The 21590-nt window shown below is 40.6% G+C and overlaps 1 protein-coding gene across 1 annotated transcript in view; it reads right to left on the reverse strand.

The window, feature by feature from the left end:
• Window positions 1-21590, reverse strand: part of LOC117158648 (tyrosine-protein kinase Dnt) — a 103744-nt gene that overhangs the window by 48996 nt on the left and 33158 nt on the right. Inside the window, exon 2 of the mRNA XM_033337776.2 lies at window positions 18076-18203. Coding sequence (XP_033193667.1) covers window positions 18076-18203 — 128 coding nt within the window. The remainder of the gene's footprint in view (window positions 1-18075; window positions 18204-21590) is intronic.

Below are 21590 nucleotides of genomic sequence, written 5' to 3' on the forward strand. Positions count from 1 at the left end.
ACGTCAAATATTTGCGAAAAATAACTGCAATATTTGCAATAAATAACTCCTACATATTATTCTACGTATTATATTCAAATTTTACTATCATAATCGCGATAGTCGTATCTAGACTCGTAGACTTTTAAACTTTTATTTGTAAAGCTTATTTCTCTTGCAAATTATCGGTTCGAACGTACTTAATATTAAAAAAAAAAAAAAAAAACTAGAATTCCAAAATGATCATCGCGATTTACTTAATTCGTCGCACGAACCCTCCCTCCGTACAGATCATGAATTTCTCTTTCAAATTTTGATAGAAGCGGCGATTGATATCGCTCAAAAGGGCGGCTATTTAAATAAATGACGTTCCAATGTCGTACGAAGCGTGATAACACAGTCTCGGGGATAACTAGTTAAAAACTTTTATCTGGAAAATCAAAGAAACACGAGGTCACGGTCTTCGAATTTAATGCTTGATATCGTGTACAAGCATTCCAACGTTGAATCTATCGTTTGTAACATTTCTGATTTCGACTAAAATATCTCAAAAAGTAAGAAGTAATTAGCGAGAAGTAATCCAACCTTCGATGAATCCACGATTCGCGACAAATTGTTTTACCCGATTAATTAAAGACGTGTGGATTAATTAAATTCCAATTACCTTGTCACAAATTTTTGTTAGAATCTACGTCATTTTGCACCAAAGTTTTCATTACAATCGCTTCCACAAAATTTTATTGTTTTTTTGAGTAACGCAGACTTCAAACTCGTTTTTACGAAAATCAGTTTACAAAATTCGACAACGTTTATCTTTTATGTCGCGATGGATGGTTGATCAGATTGCACAGTGGAGGGGCATCTACTGTCTGTACCATATTGTTGCAATTTGGACGAAAACAGAATTACTCCCGAAACTTTATTGTCATAACTCGTACGTCACATCTAGATGCCGTGTAATTTCTGAAAGTACGGTCAATGTTTTGAAAAATATCGCAGAACGCATCGTACTCTACACGCAGAAATTATTCGATATAACCAAATTCTGTTGCACATCATCCACGCACATTCAGGTTTCGTAAAAGTTTGTTAGTTTTTTATTGGTATGTTAGTTTATTAGAGATTTATTAGCTGTAGGTTAAGTATAAGGCAATAAAAACACATTTAAATCGTCAGAATTTCCTAGTTATTTTAACTCTGCCCTTTTATGCTCGGTGGTTCCCCTTTGTTATTACGTCTAATGGGAGAATAAGTTGTTTCAAAGGTAAACGTAAGAATAATATGCTGAGAAATTGATTAACGGACGAAATACTCTAACAAACGATCGTACGTTCATCGTGCCTATTTCCACTTATGGATATAACAAAGACAAAATATTGCGCGTATACATATAGATATGATACAAAATTTAAAAGTAATATCGATCTCATGTTTGCGTTTACCAAAAGGAAACAGTTTTATAATTAGTGCAATACGACAAATTGTTACTCACTAACCTCTTGTGTTCAATCTTTAGATATTCAACGATCCGTTCGATGCACTATTACCTAATCAAAGTACACCTTCGAGGCTTGACACGCTTCTTCGACGTAAAACGTTAATAAAAGTCACCTCGTACAATACGATTACCATCGAAATGATTCCAAAAAATCTAGGTTTTCAATGAAATAATCATTCAATGAAAAAATAATAATAATTTTTCGTTCCACCGTCGCCGAACTTAACGACCAATTACGTTTAATAACTAAAACAATTAAAACGTATTTGTAATAAGATGTATCTCGTCCATAACGAAACGAATCTGGAGAAGAAGGGAAATGGAAAGAGGGAATTCGTTTCTCCTTCGTGAAAAATCAATTGCTACCACTTTAACATGTTCGCGTCGTTTCACATTAATCTAGACCATTACTCCATTGCTGTAACCAATTAAGTTTTCATAATTAATCAAACTCTCGCTGGCTTCGACACGTTCCGCTCAAAATAGAAGATACGACTCTCGGTGAGTCTTCGCGACTGCTTAACCCCTTATTGTCGACCTTTATTAATGAGAAACTGATTTTAAAGCCTTCCAAGGTCTTCGATCTTCGATCACGCAGGCAAGAAAAAGAGGATCCCTCGTTAATCACCGACGACAGACGACACGAAGGCAATATCATGCTGGTATCGAAGGACGCGTCAATGTTGGAAGGTGGGCGCTCAATTTGGCGTGGCTCCAGAGCGGACAGATGTCCCTAATTCTTAGTTTGACAAACGATCGTCTGATCTCGATTTTTCTAGCGCATCCGCTTCGATGTTTCTGACGGTTGGATGGTTAGACTGCGGATTTCTCTGCATTTTGAGAAATTCCAAGGTGCAAACATACACAGAATGCACATGATAAAGATACGTACGAGAAGATGTATAAAAGTACAACAAATATCCAAAATATAGTCTGGTTCTGTAGCAAAAAGAATACATACAGATATATTAAAAAGTATATGTATAAAATAACCGGGGCAGTTACAATATCTAACGGACAACAGCTTGTCTTACAATATCTGATGGATAAAACAATCTTCTAGCTACGTACCATCTCTTAAATTAGATTCACAGAGGCATGGATTTACGTAAATATTCGCGGTCTAGCGGTGGTGATTCTTCTTGGTGGAGCAGCCGAGCCCCACACGCGTGTCATCGTTTCGTGACGCTTTGAAGACAGCTCGGCAGGATGTCGAAATCGGAACGACTATGTAATTACGCTCGCGATTCTGAATCTGACACCCGACACACAACGACGCAAGCGCCGCACCGTCCAATCGAACATGCCGACACGGCAACCACAATTGGTATAACACGTCCTGTTCTACGATTCCCAGTTCCTGTAATAATTCAATCTCGTCGACAGTTCTCAAATGTACCGGAGTTCCCGATGGCTGCACAGTAAGTACCACATAGTCGATAGAGCGGTATTCGCCAACTTCTTCGGGACAGCACGGTTTAAACTTCGCTCGTGATATTCGTCGGTATAAAGTAATAATTCGCAACGACAGAGCACATTTATACGAAAGTAGCTCCGATTTATTTTCTACAGTGGCACGGCAGTGTTGATGGCCCAATATCGAAGTCTATTAATATAACGGTTAATTAATTGGCTATATAAATACATGCACGAATTACATATTTTCAGATATACGTATATGCAAGACATATGTATGTGAAATTAAGATTTAGAGTTTAAGGTATACGTAAATCTTGTACTGTCGCGGTCTCTATGAATTGTTACGATACGGCGTTTGTGGTTTCAAAAGCGATAGACGCGCCATAAATCCATGACATAGCTCACTAGGAATTCGTGTACACGCAGTCTTCTTCTCCTAGTCCCAACGTTCGCCGTACTATTATTTCGTTAACCTGTCATTTCTCAGATTCCGCATGGTGCTCAACATCCTAGGAGTACTATCAAGATCAGCGACAGTGAACGACGCCATATATTTCATACAAATCGATGTAAACAGGCATCGAGATTCTAGATCGTTCGTTGTTTCTATGTCTATCGTTTTATCGATATTCGTTGTTCTAATCGTTTGCGTCTGACTTCTATCGTTCGTTTCTTTCGTAATATCGCATAATTTTTGTAAACCACAGTGATAACGTGAAATCGTGTCTTGTATCGTTTTTACCGTTTTCAGTTGAAATATTTTGTATTTAGTTATCGATAATTCGGTCTTCGAGACATTTTCGGACATCGAATCTGTCCAGAAAATTACAAAGGGTATCGTGGATATGGTTAGAAGCGTAGAAAGCAGTGATGCGGACCGGCCTTTTCCAGAGTTTGCCAACTATGAGTGAACCTATCGCAACGACAAATTTCCTCATCTAACTTTCTACGCCGAGATGAGATGATCGCTCAATGCCAGCATCACCGGCGCTGCTATCTTCACTATAACTCCACTCATCCACCAACCTGTTCCCCTCTCCTCTTCTCCTTCTTCCTCTACTACACCTTCGAGAAAATTAATGATGGAATCCGAGAGTTTTCTATAGGGAACTTCAACGTTAGATCCCCTAGCACGGAAGAAATTCGCAAAGAAGGTGGAATGGAAAGCAACGACAATGGATTTTTCTCGGCGCTCGATCCGTGAATGGACACCGCTTTTATCCCCTTTCTAGTTCCGTTGCTTTTCCGTACAGCTTACGCCGACACCAAATATCATGACTCGAGTCGTATAAATTATCTTACGATTAGTCAATCCTTATCCGTCCCTTATGCCAATCTAACACACGTAATGCGTAATAAACGTAAGAAAGCAGTATTAAGTACATATTGCCTTATCGTTTGAGGATTCCAGTAGCAAGACAAGCAGTATAGACACATTTTTCTTGTTTCTCTGAACACCGTTAACGTCACCGTATCGTTAAATTAGGCAATTTTCGCCTGGCACAATTGTACATTTTTTCCACATATCCGATACTATCCGTTATTTTGCAAATTTGGAATATATTTTTCTATAAAACTAGGTAAAAACAAGCATATAAATAAGAATATTTTCTTTCTATAAGTCGTGTGAATCCTCATACGTACTCGTTACTACTTATTCTTAAATTAAAAAAAAAATTATATATACGTAACGTAAACAAAAAGGGAATATAGAGTTTTGCCACGAAATAAGCAACTCGCCATCCGCTCTTCTTCGTTTGAACTTGCCGACGGAATGAGAGATCGGAAAACGAGTGAAAGGTCCGTGAAATTGAGAAGCCATAAATTTTTACGGTCGAACGAGCGGTGTCGTCGTTTAGTAAAAGACGAATAAAGAGCGTATACCGCTTTCTCGCTCCAGTATTAGCGATTCCGACGTCTTCTCTATGCTGTATATCCGATCCCGAACGTGTTGTTTGTTTCGTGACAAAACTGTACAATTTCATTGAAATTATCCGACGTACTTATTTCCTTTATTTTCAAAATAAAAGAACTTGCAAATTTAATTATTTACCTTTTCGCTGTTTGTATCCTTTTATTATTTTTATCACCAATTTGAATGTCACGAAGAGACATATATTGTTCTATCGAGAACAAAGGGGATGAGATGAATGGGAGTTAACTATACGGTTGATTCGAATCGTAAAACAAATAATTTCCATCATCTCGTACAATTCAATGGCCACTTTACTCGCTTCGTTCTTCCTCTTCCCTTTTTATTATCTATAAAGGCGATGTAGGAAATATGGATACATCGTAAACGTTGCGTAGCCCGACCTACGCTACGGTGCAAGCACCAGCACCAGCGTTGAGGTTGTGCACCGGTTGGCGACAACGAAGCCTACCTGATAAAACAAAGTCTGGCTCGGCAACAAACGTAGCAGAAAATAATTCTGCGATATTCTCTGAAAGATTCGCTCGGCGAGTCGACGCGTCTTACGATTGCAAATTATATTTGTATATTTCTCACTGCGCAGAGTCTATTCTATTTCCTGAGAGCTTCGAAACGTTGAATAACGTCGGTGGAAACGCGTTTGTTTTCTTAAAAGTAAATGAATGTATGGCTATCTGCTTTTTTAAAGTATTTGTTGAAGAGTAAATTAATCATCCTTTCATAGTAGGTGGTGAATGACGCTTCAATTCAATTGTGAAAACTGTCGAATGACTGGCTCTTTTCCGTTCATTCAGAAAGGGGTTAACGCGATGAACAATATTTTTTAGACTCCTTTGAGACAAGTCAGTCGGTGTAAAATAAGCTTTCAACGGAAATTGAAAAATTAGAAATTTATGAGAACTACTCCTGCCAGAATTGAGAGGTAGGAGCTAAGAGAATCGTCTATTTATCAAATACTCTGCAACGACAAGATCGTCGTGATATTGTACGATTATTAATATTAATCGTAGCAGATTATTAAAAGATACGAAGAAGATCCGAGCGAATTTTTAAATCATCCATTTTCGTAGAAAGCGACAAATACAAAAATATGTCGCACTGTGTTCCAAGTGTAACTTCAAGTATCTGGACTTACAAACCTCGCTCATTTTCAATACGACTTAATTAAATTACAGAAATTAACTATAAAAAATTTGACGACAATTTCATTCTTCATTGTCGTTGTAAGTCCGTCTCGTACAATGTTATATGACAGGATAAAATTTATCTGTGAAAGTTAATGTGCTTCAATGCCTGTAGTAGAATTGAGATCTGTAAACATGACGGAGTAATTCTGTTTAAAAAATTCTCTAGTTACTCCGTGTACTCTGAATATTTCTTCGACAGCACTTTATTCGTAACTTTCGAAGAAATTAGTAAGAAGTTATAAATTAGTAAGCTTATAAGTCGTAATCTCACGAAGATACGCTACTTTAGTCAATTATCGTGATATTATATCGATACTATAACCTTAACGATTTTCATACGATCAAACGTAATTTTAATATAACGTATGTGTTACGACCGTTCGCGGAGAGACGCGGTCGCGAGGAAAACGCGTCAGCGAGAGGCGTAAATTCTCGCTACGATTCGGTTAATCGACGCCGCGAAGTAGTCGTTCCCCTGTTTCGGTTAAGATAACAGAGGTGGTTGAATGAATATGACACAGTATAGTAAGTTATATATCACCGTTTATTCTAACAACTTATAACGAAGACAGTTACGCTGGTGCGTATGTACGAGATGAGTGAGTGACTGATCTACGGGTGTGTATACCCGGTCAAAGGATGTTGACTGTTCGAAGGATGTAAAATCAGTGATGTTCGGAGACGATGCTGTGGCGGAGGAAAGCTAAGGATGGGTGTGTCTAGCGCACGGGACCATCGGATTTGTTGGTGACGATTTTAGTTAAGAGAGTGAGGGAAATAGGCTTCGTTGTTAATTGGTTAAACGAAGGGTCTTAACCGCCCTCGAGAGAAAGTGGTTAGTGGAAGGAAAGTTGCATCATACGTGAGAAAAACTAACTTTCCCTTGTCAAGCTGTAGTAGACAATAGTCTTTAGAAATGCTTCGGAAACAGACGTTTGTTTGGTTTGAAGGACCTCTACTAGGAAATCTATGAGATTTATGGAAGGTACTTGAGACTATTGAGGGTACGCAGTGAGTATCCGAAGACATCTGGTTGCCATCTTGCCCGCGGTGTGTGGTCTGGGCTAGGTAGAGTGTTACGCGACGTAACAGTATGGCTGTTCTTGAATTTGCTATCTTAATTATGAACCTCATCGTGGTGGACGATAAAATGAATGCAAAACGTCCAAGTAACGTTTCAGAAGCATCGGAAGAAACGAGAAGAAGAAAAGAAGTCGAAGAAAGGGAGGCATAAGAGGAAGGGAAAAATGAAACGGAAAAACAAGAAACGGGGCATTTATTCTTTGGTGTAAACGACGCGTTTACTTAGCGAACAACGATTAACGTTTCGCGAATATCCACTTCGTTTTCTATCGGCGTCTCGACGGTAATGAGCTTCACCGAAGGGTATTTCCGCCACCAGAGCATTTATTCACCTTCGCTTGTTTATTCGTCGACCTTGTCACGCGACTGAATTACAAACTCTTCAGGTGTAGCCGATGTTTCGCGAGTCTCTCTTCTTCGCCATCGGTCCTTATCCTCATTGGAATTAACGAGCTCTTCGAAGAATCGGCTCGGAATTAAATCGTGGAGTTGCCGGCGCGCGCGCGCGCGCGGGGTGCACGCAATTCCGCAACTTGAAATTGAATATACTCGCGAGAGAAAGAGGGGCGCAGGAGGAAGAAAGAAGAAACGAGAGTGAGCGTAAGCGCGAGCGGATTCAGTGCCTCGGAGAAGAGGCCTCGTCAAGGCCCCTGGAAATGGGGCTCTTGACGCGACGAATGAAATTATTAAAACGTCAACGCCACGTACCTGGCGATGAAGCTATTAGTAGCGCAGGCGCGGGAAAAAGACCAAGTTTCCACGGGTGAGAGCGAGTTCAAAAATGTGGCTTCAACTTATTCCACGAGACCAGCCAGTCAGCAATTTCCCTGTGAAATTCATTTTAACCTTTCGTCTACGATTCTCGCGGACCGTGTTTAAACCTCCTTTCTTCGCCTCGCTTCAAGTTCAAGCGGTATTTGAATTTTATCGCATGGTTAATAATACTCGGCGCGAGCGAAGAGCTCAACTTGAACCGAAGCGACAAATCGACTTACGGAATTTTTCTTCCTCGAGGACTTAATTCGTTTCCCAAATACAGGAGTTTTACACGTCGATACAAGTTGTACAACGTTTTGTACTCTTTTCACAGACCAACGAACACTTTTACGTTACACTGCGAAATCAAAGTTCGATAAGGAATCGATAAAGGAAGAAAGAGCTTTCGAAATATTTCTGGTTGTAAAACGATCGAAATAAGCGTAGTACGAAGAGTATAAGATCAGAGAAAATACTGCTTTAATTACCGCAGTTACGGTAAGCGAATCTGTTTCAGCTTGGAGTAATTTCGATCTACGTTCGTCACTCGAAATAACAAATTCTGCTGGATATGCATGGAAATGACAGCGGTCTTCGATTTTTCCCTCCGATGTAGTATATAGAGTGCAAACAGAGCGGGAAAGCAAGTGGATCGTTGTTATTGTCGATTGCACGAGCGGATACTACGCGGCAGCCGTCGTTTCCCATCTGCTTCGGGATCGGGAATCGGTCTATGAAGCTCCCGATCAGCGACTGCATTATACATTCACCCTCTAGGACCGGTCGTAGCCTACCGTATACCTTAACATAATAAGATCGCATTATACAGTATACACAAAATTTCCAGTTTAAACGCGGCCCACGTTCGAGTCTTAAGGTCTTGTCGAGCGGGCGTTTAAGTTTCGCAACTTCGCAGAGTACACGAAAAGTTAAGAAGTACGACGATATCGCGCGTGGTAACGGCACGTGCGTTGAACACCCGCGAAATCGAAAGTTACTCGAATCGCGTAACTCTTCCACGGCGATTCGCTCGGCACCGGTTTGCTTGGAACACCGCTTTCATCCAGTTTGAAATATCGTTATACTTTGTCGCGTGGTCGCGTCGGGTCGTTCAACCTCTGCAGCCACCCTCAGTTTGGTATCGAGTTCGGTTTGGTAACGTTGGATCAGAGGAAGCAGTTACCGAACAAACTGTTCGTTAAGAATTGGCAATCGTGCCTTGCTTCTAACATCTTCTTTTTCCTTCCACTTTGCGATTCTCTGCACATTTAGCTTCCTTCTTTTTACGTCCACAGCGTGATAGCGTATCCTTAACGCCATCGTATGAATTTAATAATTAATGGATGGCTTTGATCATACCTTTAATGATATTATGAATGCTACCTTTATGACGTTCTATGTTTATGCTTTGCTGCACAACATGCACGCGCAATTTCATACCTAGTAATTCGTACAATATCGTATACATTAGTAATTATAAAACATTATCTAAAATAATCGATGACTTACTGAGATGTTTGACTCGAACAACATCCCGTTGAGGTATTCCACAAGATGTTTACGATTCAACGTCATAACAAATCGTCTGATTCACCTTATGTATTATATATATTACATATTGTAAAAATCCAATTACCGATCGAACTTCAGCGTAGAGAAATACACGGGAATCGTATTATCGCGAATATTCGCTATGACAGAAGCTGTGTCGACCAAGCGTATAAAAGATAACAAATTGAATCGAATTACATTTTTCCCGTCTTAACGAGTTTCTTAACAGGCATTCGCTTATACCATGTATAGTATAGAATAATCGTTCCAGATCGATCAATCCGGTATCAGATCAACGGAAGTTGCTCAACTGTGCCACGGAAATTACAATGTGCCGCGTTCGTTCAACCGTTCGTCGTTGGTCCGCCCGTCGCGTTCGATGGTCGGGTTTCGAGCGATTATGTCGTATAATCCGCAGTGGGTGCGTTTGTCATGAGCCAGGCGGCGTGTAGACCATTGGTATCGGGTGTCCCCGTGGGTGATATTCCCTGTTATCCGAAACGCGAGGTTGTTATCCCACAGGACTTACCACACGGAAGCGGCGCTCCGTGGCGCGAGGCAACGTGGGACGGTGTGTGGCGGCGTGTGGCGGCGTGGGGCGGCGTGAGGCGGCGTGGGGCGGCGTGAGGCGGCGTGGGGCGGCGTGAGGCGGCGTGAGGCAGCGCGAAGCGCATCGAGGAGCAAGGTTAGCAAAGAGAGGGTGGCAAGAAGGGGTTGAAAGAGGGGCGGAGGAAAGGGTGCGGCCGGTCTTTGGATTAACAGCCGAGCGGACATTAATCATATCGCGTCGCCGGCCGTGAGCTCAGTGAATTTGCAATTAATTGGAAATTGCTGTCATCGTTGTGTTTCTAAGACGAGTAGTCTCGTTCGTGTGGCGCCGCGCCGTGCGCGCCGCGCTGCGCCAGCGAGAAACACGACGATTCGTGCGGATCTAACAAGCGGCTGTATGTACGCGCACGTGCGGCCACGTTTCCGTGAATACCTATCGCGTGACGTAATAAATTGTTTGCGGTTTCAATTTAATTAATTAGCGGTCGCTCGCATAAGCGAGCCAGCTACATGGGAGGTAGTGATTAAAATGAAAAATGGACGTTCGTCTGATAACGAGGATTCGAGTGGACTTTATACGGAGTTTGTTGGAACAGCAGGGACCCTGCCAGTTCCGGATAATTTGATTTGAAACGCTGTTATTTTCGATCGAGGGGCGGGTGGTCTCTATCCGTGACAACCTACACGATCAGAAATAGACGATGAATTACGAGAGCTAGATAATTCTCTTGTTCGAGAATTTATTAGATATACTTAGAAATATTGGCGGGACGCGACCTGCCGGGCTATTAACGTTCCGCTTGTCTCGTTGATTTAATTAATCGCGAAACGACGTGGAACGTGTTCGATTAAATCGCTCGTAACGTCACTTTGTCTTTTACATTTACCAATTTACGGAGCGGTTTAACGAAGATAATACTATCAGCGATGGGTAATTGGTTATTCGAGAGAGAAAAAAAGAAAAAATAAAAGAAACTGAAAGGTCATACCGGACTACAGAATTTTCTGAACGTATATTATCGAACAAGATAAATGCTCGAATAATCTGTGTTACAATTAACGTTGATTAATCTTTACGCGATTTGGCAATTACAAATCAAGGCGATCATTTACAAAGCGGACGAGCTCCCCGATTTCAACGACTTTGAAATATGTTGTCAAGGTCAACATTCTGAACAACTTTCCCCTACACGTGTCATCGTCGTGCGGTTTTTAGTTACGTCAACATTATCAATGAATTTTACGCGTCTATAAATATTATACGCATAGTAAAACGAGGACCGAAATCGACGATGGTTTCTGGCGGGTCATCGACTACGTGAAAGAACGATACGACAAGACAAGGGGCGACAGGTCGCGCCCTTCCGGACAATGGAGTGGAGTCGAGTCGATCTAGACTACAGTAATATCCTTTTTTCGGCCGAAAGTACGCCCCATCGAGTTCCCATCGGTCCCAGGAGACCGACGGTATTACAAGTAATTGTCGCCCTGGGGTGGTCACGCCGAACTCTCCCTACGTTCATCCCGCCCTGCTATTCGATCCTAGGGTGAGACGGAAGACGAGAACCAGAACGACAGCAACGGCCACGATCAACGAGTAGAGGTACAAAGGGCATTAATAATTTCACGTTGAAATAAAAACAGAGGAACGAGAGAAGATATGGCAGATAAGGGGGAAAGAAATTCTACTATAGGAGAAAAAGGAAGCAAAAAATATGAAAGGGTGAAAAGATATTCGGAATTCGTAAAAAGAACGCTAGACAAGTGGGAAAGGAGGAAGGAAAGAGAATAACTCGCCATAATTTTGCAGCGAAACGTCCTGACGGTACGAGTAGCGAACCCCACTTGCCATCCAAAGTCCTAGCTCGGGGGAGAAAGTAGCGACGAACTTTCGCCTAACAAGTGGATGATTCACAAATCATCCCCAATTCCGCGTGCGCCATCCCACTCCGATGAGAAACTTCGTTCCAGTCTATAGCCCCGTCCATGCCGACCAATAACTTTCTTTTCGTTCGCCTCGTTGAATTGAAAACAAAAAGAAGAAAAGAACGTCGAGGGCAGAAAGAAAGGGACGAAATAGAAGGAGACGGACAATTTGATTCGCTGTTTCAGGAATCTGCAGCTTTGCAGCTTAATCGAGAGTGCTATCGTTCGAAATTTAGACCCTCCCTTTTATTTGTTTCACTCCCGATCGCTTTACACACGCTTCCGTTCTGACTTTCCCGTGGAAGACTTTCTTCCTCTTCGTTTCTTTCCAACAAATCGTAAGACTTTTATAATTGCTTACATTTATTTACGACTTTCACATATATCTACATTATCCTGCACACGTAAAATCGCGCTCAAGATGTTTACATCTTCATAAAGATATAAATAAGGGATTTAAAAAATGTTCACTTTGTTCGTCGTTGCTTTATTTATCGTTATCGTTGAATTGCGTTCTCAAAAGAAACGTTTACCTATACACACGTTACGGATTATGTTAGCTACCGGAAAGAAGACCACTTTCTTGCAGCAATTACTAACGACAAATGTTTTATTCTTAACGCGAATTTACTATAGAATAATTATATATTTCACTCGTTCAAAGTATCGTTCGGTATTCGGAATAAAAATTAGCAAGTTTACATATTTCATAAAAGTGTATTGAATCGGACACGCTGTACGTAGCCTATCCGTTCGAGAACAGATTGTACGATATGGCAACGGTTCGATTCTAGAAACAAAAATAAATTGTAAAAAGAAGAACACAATTTGTTCATTCGAGGCTTCGTTTTCGAGAAAATAGAGTTTGAAATAGGAGTCGTCGACACGTCGATGATCCACACGGAACGCGATCTGTAGGGAGTTACATAGCGGACAACGAGTGTACGTGTACGCACTCGTATATACTCGACGGATAATTCACACTTTCAACCTCCATTTACTCGAAAATTTCATCCGAAATGAACGAATGTTATTATCTTCTTCCAACATATCTTTGTAGAATCCTATCTCTGTGCAATCACCTACCATTCGTTCTGAAATACTGACGATTATGCATACCGATCAACGACAAATATATAAAATATGAATTTTACGTTTAAATATTATATTTGAATGAAATAACGATTACAACGAAAACAATAAATATTGAACATTGTTTAAAAACATCGTGGTAAATATTTAACATAAACGTTTCAAGGAGTCGAGCAACTGATTAAAATCTGCGACGAGAATAATTTTTTGCAAGTTGACCGGTTCTGAAAGGTACGGTCTTAAGCGAGAAACAATTTACAAGGAATCTCCATTTCATCTGCATGAAATCAAATGTCGACGGTAAACGAGGCCTTGTTATTAATCGCGTTTTCGACGGTGAAACCACGATAAACGGACAAGGAATACATTTAACGATGATGTCGGATAAAGATCGGCGAACCGACGAGCCGATTCAGCCACTGAATCGCAGCTCGCTTGCATCAGGGTCGATCGTTCGCAAGATAAACGAAACAAAGTGTCGTGAGTCACGAGGGCGCGATCGAACTTTCTGGTACAGATCGGATCAGATTAGACGATGCGCAATCCCGGAGACTTTTCGTTTGATCGCAGAACAGAGATAAACGAGACTCGATATAACGCGACGAGTCGGATCGGGCAAACCGCGACAGAAATTTTCTCCCAATTCCTACTGGAATCCTATTACGGACGAAGAAGTTACACGAAATGAAACTGAAGCAACCATAAATGCTACGACCGAGTTACGTGTAATCGAGATTGGTCAATTTTCCATGAACACGGTGCAACGTTGAGATAAGTTTGGATCGTGCTACAAAATCTCGACTGGAATGTAACGTTTCCGTCGTTGATCGAACGAGTTTCGCTTCATCGAGCGAGCAATTTTCTGCGATCGCATTTTGGATTCCATCGCATTTCCCGTTCCGTCGCGTCGTGCCGACCAATTCCAATGTAAATTATCGCTCGTGGCCGCTTACTAGTCTTTCGCTCCCCCTGTTTTCTATTTCACTTATTTTTGCACAAAAGCGACGCTTTTAGCTTACTTCAGAGAGATGCGATATTCTCGCTTTGAATCGAACTGTTATTCAGAAAAAATGGAACAAAGTGGACCGTTCAAACAGTCTTTTTGAAAAATTATTTATAAGAATCGTTTTTACGATGGAATTTCATATTACCAAATTCAAAGTATACGTTACCAAACTTTAGCGAGCATAAATAAAATGATATCGCGTAAATAAAAATAATTAAATAATAAATTATATAATAAACTTAAATCATGATCGATTGATCGTTAACATTTCCTCACTTTTTAATAGTTACATCACTCTTGTTTCAAAGCTATTATTACCGCAACTGAATAGAAGATAATAAGTAAGTAAAGTATATGTAGTTGTTTTATATTTCTTGCATTTACTACGTATTTTACTAGCCATCAGAATTTTCATGTTTTTCGTGGCTTTGATCAAAGTGAAATGATAAAATCGCTTGAACGAAGGTTGAACGAAGGTTGATTTTTCATTAGAAATAACTTTTTAGAAAGTTCCAGCGGAACAAGGTTCGTCTATTACGGAAATGGGTCCATAAGGCTAATTCCAATTTTTCTTTATCTGGATTCATAGTTTCGGCCGAAGGGGCGTAGGAACTGTCTTCGGGCAAAGAAGATAAGCCGAAACGGCGCTTTCGCGACCGTGAGAATGGCGAGATTTTGTGGTTAACCGAGTTACTGGCAAATCCGAGAGATAACGGGACGAAGGGATGGAAAATGCTCCCACGGGGTAAGACGGGTCGTCGCGGTGTTCTCGCAGCGACAATAAAGCGTGTCGAAACCGTGCATTCGTGTATGTATCCCTTTCGTTGACGAGCATCACGCAACCGAACAATTTTACTCGAGAACAACACGTAATGCCAATCTCGAAATTCAAAATTCAAAATTCAAAATTCGGAAAATTTTGCGATAACGTTACTATTATTTTCATAAGATATCGTTCCAACCCAAGATAATATCGATAAAGCGTCTGTCTCCTGTTTGTGACCAATATGTAATAATTCGACGTATCATCCGTATCTATTCGTTCGTAACGTGTAGACTTATAATTGATTTCAGATTCAGCATTGCGGAGGCAAGTATGGTAGCGATAAAAAGATACAGTCGTTTTATTATATAATCGATAAATATTGTATTAATGCGTACATCGCAACATTCTAATCGATATCGTAGAAATAAAGGGGAAATATTTGCTCTGTTGTTAAATATATTCGAACACGTGTAACCGCATTTTATTTATAGATTATCAACTTTTTCCTCCATATAATCGCCGCTATGCCTTTGTTTCCGAGATATTCGGAGAAAACTTCATTTTTTTTTTTTTTTTTTTAGTTTCCGTTACGCTTTATTTCGGCATACAAGTGGCCACATTTTTATATATCCCAATTTAGACTTAACTCGTCGATGCTGATCATCTTTGATATAAATAAGAAAAAGATAAATCAATGGGTTATACGTTGGGTTCAATTAATACACGGTCACAGCTTCGTGAGGCAGTCGGTAAAGTTAGCACGACCTCATTTTTATTTCATGCGATTTTCCGAGTGTATCGTAAATTCGATTGCTATCATTTATAAATAGGTAGTTGAAAAATTGACATCGTGCGTGATTATCGTTAGGTTACGCGTGCAGGATATGTATACATATCTGCTGATTCTAGTTGCGCTGGTATGTACGTGACGAACAGACAAACAAGACGCAGAGCAACATTTCGTATATCGATAGATTCACTGAAAACTATCTCACGCTAGTACTGCTGGACGGCTACTGTCTACTCCAGAATGAATAAAGAGCAGCGTCATGCCGAGTGTATCGCTGAATTTTTATTTCAACGATATTATCACCGAAGTGTTCCCAATTAACGAATAATAATATATTATAAAATTTCATATAAACGTTATCTTTTGATCCAGTATCTGGACCGAATTTACTTGGCCCAAATTTAAAACCGATCTTGAAATATCTCGAAAATTAAAGCCGGGCGATAGTAGCACGTATAGGGAAAAGTTACTCGGAATATCGTCCTCTGAAATATATAGGATCAGATTTCATTAAAAACTTCGTATTATCTATATTCAACGGTCTCCACTCTATAGACAGTTATTGGTCGAAAAGAATTCGTTGAAGTATTAATCGTAACATGGACGTTAATTAATAGAAATTATTTTTGTTGGCATTATGAAAGCCTTGTCTAATTGTAAGTTACCAAGTAATTTAATTAACACTTTAAAATCGTTTATGCACTTTGCTCTTCAACTTATTTCACAAAATAAGCTATATTTCGTTACTTGCCTGATGAAACAATAATTTAATTTCAACCGAAACTTCCCATTACACCAGTCCGCTTATTGAAACAGGATGTTTGAAATTAAAACTGCCAGGTAAACACTGGCAAAGGCGTCATCAACGAGGCGATAATCGTCCAACGATTGTACGATTCCTATCGTTCGTATAATTGCCTCCTCCATGGAACACGCAGCTCCGCGCGGTTAAACAACATCCTGATCAATTACCATTAATAAGGGCTGCCAACCCGTCTTCGACATTCAAGACGCTAAACCAACAATTACGTCCGGCAATAAAGTCGAGCAACCCCTCGTCAGAAATTAATACGGAATTCACGAGAACCGAACCGCTTAACGATAAGCACGTATCGTAGGCTCGATTTCCTCGACGTTTAGCGTTCCACGACACAGGGGGTAAGAAAGCAAGGAACGAGAGGAGAGGAGAGGTGGAGGAAGGTGGAAAGGGAGAGCGCACGACTTTCCGCGTTTTCCTCGATGCTGTTCGTTTCAGAGGGTTTCGGAGGGTTTCGACGGCGCGTTCGGTTTCCTTGGTGACCGAAGGGAATGCAAAACTGAACCGCACGGTTTGTATCAGCCACCCTTTCTCCCACTCCCCTCGAATACTGCCTGTTTGTATTTCATATTGATAGAGTATTGATACAGCCCTCGTGTAGCCCCTCCACTCGACAAACTCACCCCTTTTCCTCATCCCTCTGTGAACCATCGTGACGAACCGTTACTACCGGTCCCGGGAACGTAAACGAGCATGCCGTGAGTTACCATTTCGACCGAGTCACGTGTTTACTTTGTTCCGCATTGTTGCACCTCGCTAATGGCCGGTGCGAGCATTTTCCTCGGCTGTGCTAGGCTACGTGTACCGTTATGCGTGTCTCTAGTCGTATCCTGAAAGGCAGTTATAACCTGCACCCACAATGGATGGATCTCTTTTAGCGAATAAAGCAAGAGGACCGAGATAAAGCACGAGTGCGCGAGAGGAAGTGGATGAGAAACGGGATACGAGAGGAAGGGTCGTGCGTTGAAACGAATGTGGCCAACTGTCCAAGTCTAGACTCTGGACACACCTAAATATCCTAGTTACCTTTGGACTAACGAAAATTTAGTCCGGTACATTTGGAGCGAAAAGCACAGAGAGAAAGGGAGAATTTTATATACGTAGCTTAAGAGATAAACAATGATTGTAACGTACGTCTATTCGCGATCGTGGTACATTAGCAGACACGTTTAATATGCAATAAACGTCTGGAAGAATAAAAATATTAAAAACAGTTGCTAGATATCGAAGTAATATAAACAGAACAGTTTTTAGATAATAATGTTCTAAATAATTTGTTAGTAATTGTTATATACTTTGCGTTCGCTACGTCTGCTTAAACCGTGAACCTTGATCAATATGATTAAAAGAATGAATTTTAATAAAGAATTACCTTACCTAGTAAATGATAAAACAAATATTATACCTCGGATATTTTTATATTTTTGCATCTTTAAATCTTCCGTAAGCGCATAAAAATCAGCAGCCTACTCGCGATGAAGCGATTTGTAACTTTAAAAGAGTAATAACTGCAATTTTCTCAACGTAAGAAATTATAGTGCGGAGATATTTTATTTGTCTTGAAAATGGCATCGCATTATTATCCGCATTGCGAATCTTGTTCGTAAAACGAATATTAGTCTATGTCAACTTTCAGATACGATTTCATGCATTCGTTCAAAGATTCGTGCAAACGTAATACATCGATACAATCCATCGATATAATTATTATCGTTATACATACTGAATGTCCGGCAAGACTCTGCCAAGAGAATTCGAGATCCGCGATGTATGCAGGCACAGGCACAACGAAATTCATCGCATACGTATTAACCACTCCTTCCCTGACGTAGTATAACTCAGCTTCGAGCCCTGAAAGCAAAACAGCAACGCATATCGATCGGTTGATCAATTATGAAGAGGCAATACCAGCCACACACCAACGATAGAGCGAAAGTTTCCGTTCTAAGTACATTCGTCTTCGTGAATCGACCGATCATAGGACACGTGTAAACCTCCCCTTGCCGAGGACATTGACCAGAATGCCGTTTAAAATACACCTCCTATACACCGAGCAAGTTATAAGTACGAGGAGAACGTTATCAATTTTACAAGTTGTAATAAATTTTAGTTTAAATTGCTTCCCTAGTTTCATTAAAGTTTTGGGGCTTATTTATTTATCTTATTTTCGTTGTATTATGTTACTGGTTGTACAGATCGGTACATGCGAAACATCTTTCCTTCCAAGTTCGCATTTCACGACTTAATATCATCCGTTTAATTTTACATTACCAATTTCTATGAAGAAGCGAAGAAATGTTTAATAACGTGCATAATATATCGAAGGCTAATACGATTTATGACAGAAGTATAATATTATAGAAACTCGTTGTCGAAGTTTCACGAGTAATCAAAATATTTGTATGGTTTTTAAAATAGAAATTCGAACTAGGAGAAATATCACAAAAGTTACTGATCTAACGTTTGGGAATGATTATGTAGAAACGTACATTTCACACACGTACCGTCGATAATAATGTCTAACAATATTTTAATAATAAACTAATTATTACGTTATTTGTGAGAAACAGTTTGGTCCAGAGTTTGATGTTGCGGAATCAAAAACATTCGTATCGTAAAACGAACATGGAATAGGGGTATAGGGGAAATAGGGGTGAAATATAAATAAAAGTTGATGGTTTAGGAATATAAAAAATGTTATCGAACTGAAAAACTAGCGTTGTTTGTGTTCTATAGAAGTAATTTACAGGAAAGTGTGATAACAGCAGGATTATTAACTTTAAGGAACCAGTTAACTCCTAAAAACGGTTGATTTTGAAACATATGCCATTATATTCGTCGTATGCGTTGATAAGGAAATATGAGGCGTGAGTCGTGGTTAGATAAATGAAGTTAGATCGTCTTAAGTAGGCTAACATAAAACGCGACTAGGGCAGGACTGGTAATGCGGCACTATTCTGCGTCCTCCTGCCAGAGGACGTGGGGTCCTACGAAGGTTTCTTCCACGCGGGGAAAAAAAAAAAGAGAAAAAGAAGAAAAAAGAGAGCAGAGCTAGTACGAAGACGTATATAGTCTGAGTCGTGTAATTTTACCTTATATTCTCTTATTCAATAGTTTACTCGTCTTAAGCGATAGGGTTTGATCTTGAGAGCCATCCTTATCAAAAGCCCCTACAAATATTTCACTTATTAACGTGTTATCGTCCACCTAGAAATACACGTAAAATACAAATCACGTTTATTATTTCAAGACCATTACGATTACCGATAAAATACGATTTCGTACCCAAAGCTCGTACAAGCCGAAAGTATTAAACTAATGGCTTACCGGTATCCACGAAACACGCGTAGTACGAACGTTAATTACAAGGTGTCGTCTAAAAGGCTGTAACAAATCACCCGTAGTTCTGCTATCCAGCCAAGTATAATCTAACACCGTGACGTGTAATTACACGACAAGGGTAAATAATCCGTTCAAAAGTTGCGCAGCTCAATTTTCAGTTTCTGAGTGGTAATTATCCAGAATACCGCGTTACATTTAATCTACGTCTCATTTTATCTCTAAGCCACGGCGACAACGATCCTGGGCGCTCGAGCGGGTTCCAACCCGCGTCCTTGACACTATCACTTCGCAAACAATCCGCTCCTGGTAGAAACTTATCCAGCGATTACCGTCGCTACGTTTGCCACGCGATAAGATCGTATCTTGAGGGTATACACTGCGAAATAACCGTGGGTATTTCACAGACGGATTTTGTAACGCGAATCCACCCGAATCCATCCTCTTCTTCTCTCGGTGTTCCACGTTTTTATTTTCTTTTTTTCCTTTTTTTCTTTTTCTCGGTTCTCCCGTTCGTCGCGCGTCTTCTGGATTCTGGATCGCGATCTACGAATTTCCGAAGGAAAGCTGGATCGTGCACACGTTTCCCGTCTCGTTCACGGAAAATCTCGTAGACAGAATAGATACAAGACGATCTGAATTTCCTCGGGCGATCGGTACGTCATCCGTCTGGCTTCACGTACGACTAAGCAATTCGATATCAGGCTCGCGACAAGCCCTTTCGAATAAGTATGCATCTCTATTCGTATACACGCGTATGTGTTCGCACATTGCTGCGCTCATAGGAGAAAAAGGTGAGCGATAAGATACCTTTAAGAGTAGGAAATATTCTGGATCTGGAATACGTGTGCATTCCCAGGGAGAAAGGGATGAACGAAGGAGAAAAACGATTCTAAAATCTGGTCGATGTAAAGCACGTCCCGAATGGACTGTCTTTTCGTAGAATATGAATCAGATGATATTTCTCAGTGAACAATGTTATCGGATACGCTTCCCGCGAGAATAATTTTAAGCAGTTTAAACGACAGGATTTACGTTGAGTGCAACGATTTATATCGAGCTTACGATACGAATGCAGTTACGAGTCCAGTTTCAAGATTAGCTTTGAAATGTAGAGTTCTGATAAAGTTACTTTTATATATTACTTTTTTAAGTAATCCTGTCTTTCCTTCCATCCATCGTCTACAACACGAAGAATACTCTCGAATTTTCAGATCGTCGTTTCCTATGTCCGTCACATTCTCAATAGCCGAGAGTACCATAAACGCGAGTATTATTAGCGACGCGTAACGGTCGAGGATCGCTCGAACGAACTTTCGCGATCCTTACCTAATTTGTCTCACGTTCGTTTAAGTCTAGGTATCGATCATCCTCCTTCCACCAACGGCGTCGCACGGTATTACACGGGTGATATCCAGCGAACACGCTGACTGGATTTTTCTCGCGTTCGGTGAAAACCAGTCAGGCTGCATGTTTTGGAGATTTTCGCTTGGAGCTTGTGAGCTCGGTCGAGTCCGACAAGGCTAGTCTCCTGTAACTTTTCCATTGGACATATCTCAACGATCGCGTTTATGCAGTCGAATATCGGTGAGTAGTCAGTCTGGATAGAGCTTTACATTCGTAAACGTCTCTCAGCGATCAGAGTGAATAATTCGTTTGTCTCCAAGCAGACGTAAAGCAAAAATCATTTGTTCTTCCGTCGGTCGGAGAGTGTAGGTTTCGTTCGAGGATACAAATTGTTCGTATTGTCTCAGCATTTAGCGATAGCAAATCGCGCGTTCATCGATTCGTGAACCTTGCATCAGCATCTGGAGACAGGAAGCGTTCGAAGACTTCTCATTGTTCGGAGAAGAACACCGTTTCGTGTCGTTTGACAATTCATTAGTCGGAACGTTCGCT

The sequence above is a fragment of the Bombus vancouverensis genome, chromosome 5, assembly GCF_051014615.1.
Source record: "Bombus vancouverensis nearcticus chromosome 5, iyBomVanc1_principal, whole genome shotgun sequence".
NCBI classification, from domain to species: domain Eukaryota; kingdom Metazoa; phylum Arthropoda; class Insecta; order Hymenoptera; family Apidae; genus Bombus; species Bombus vancouverensis.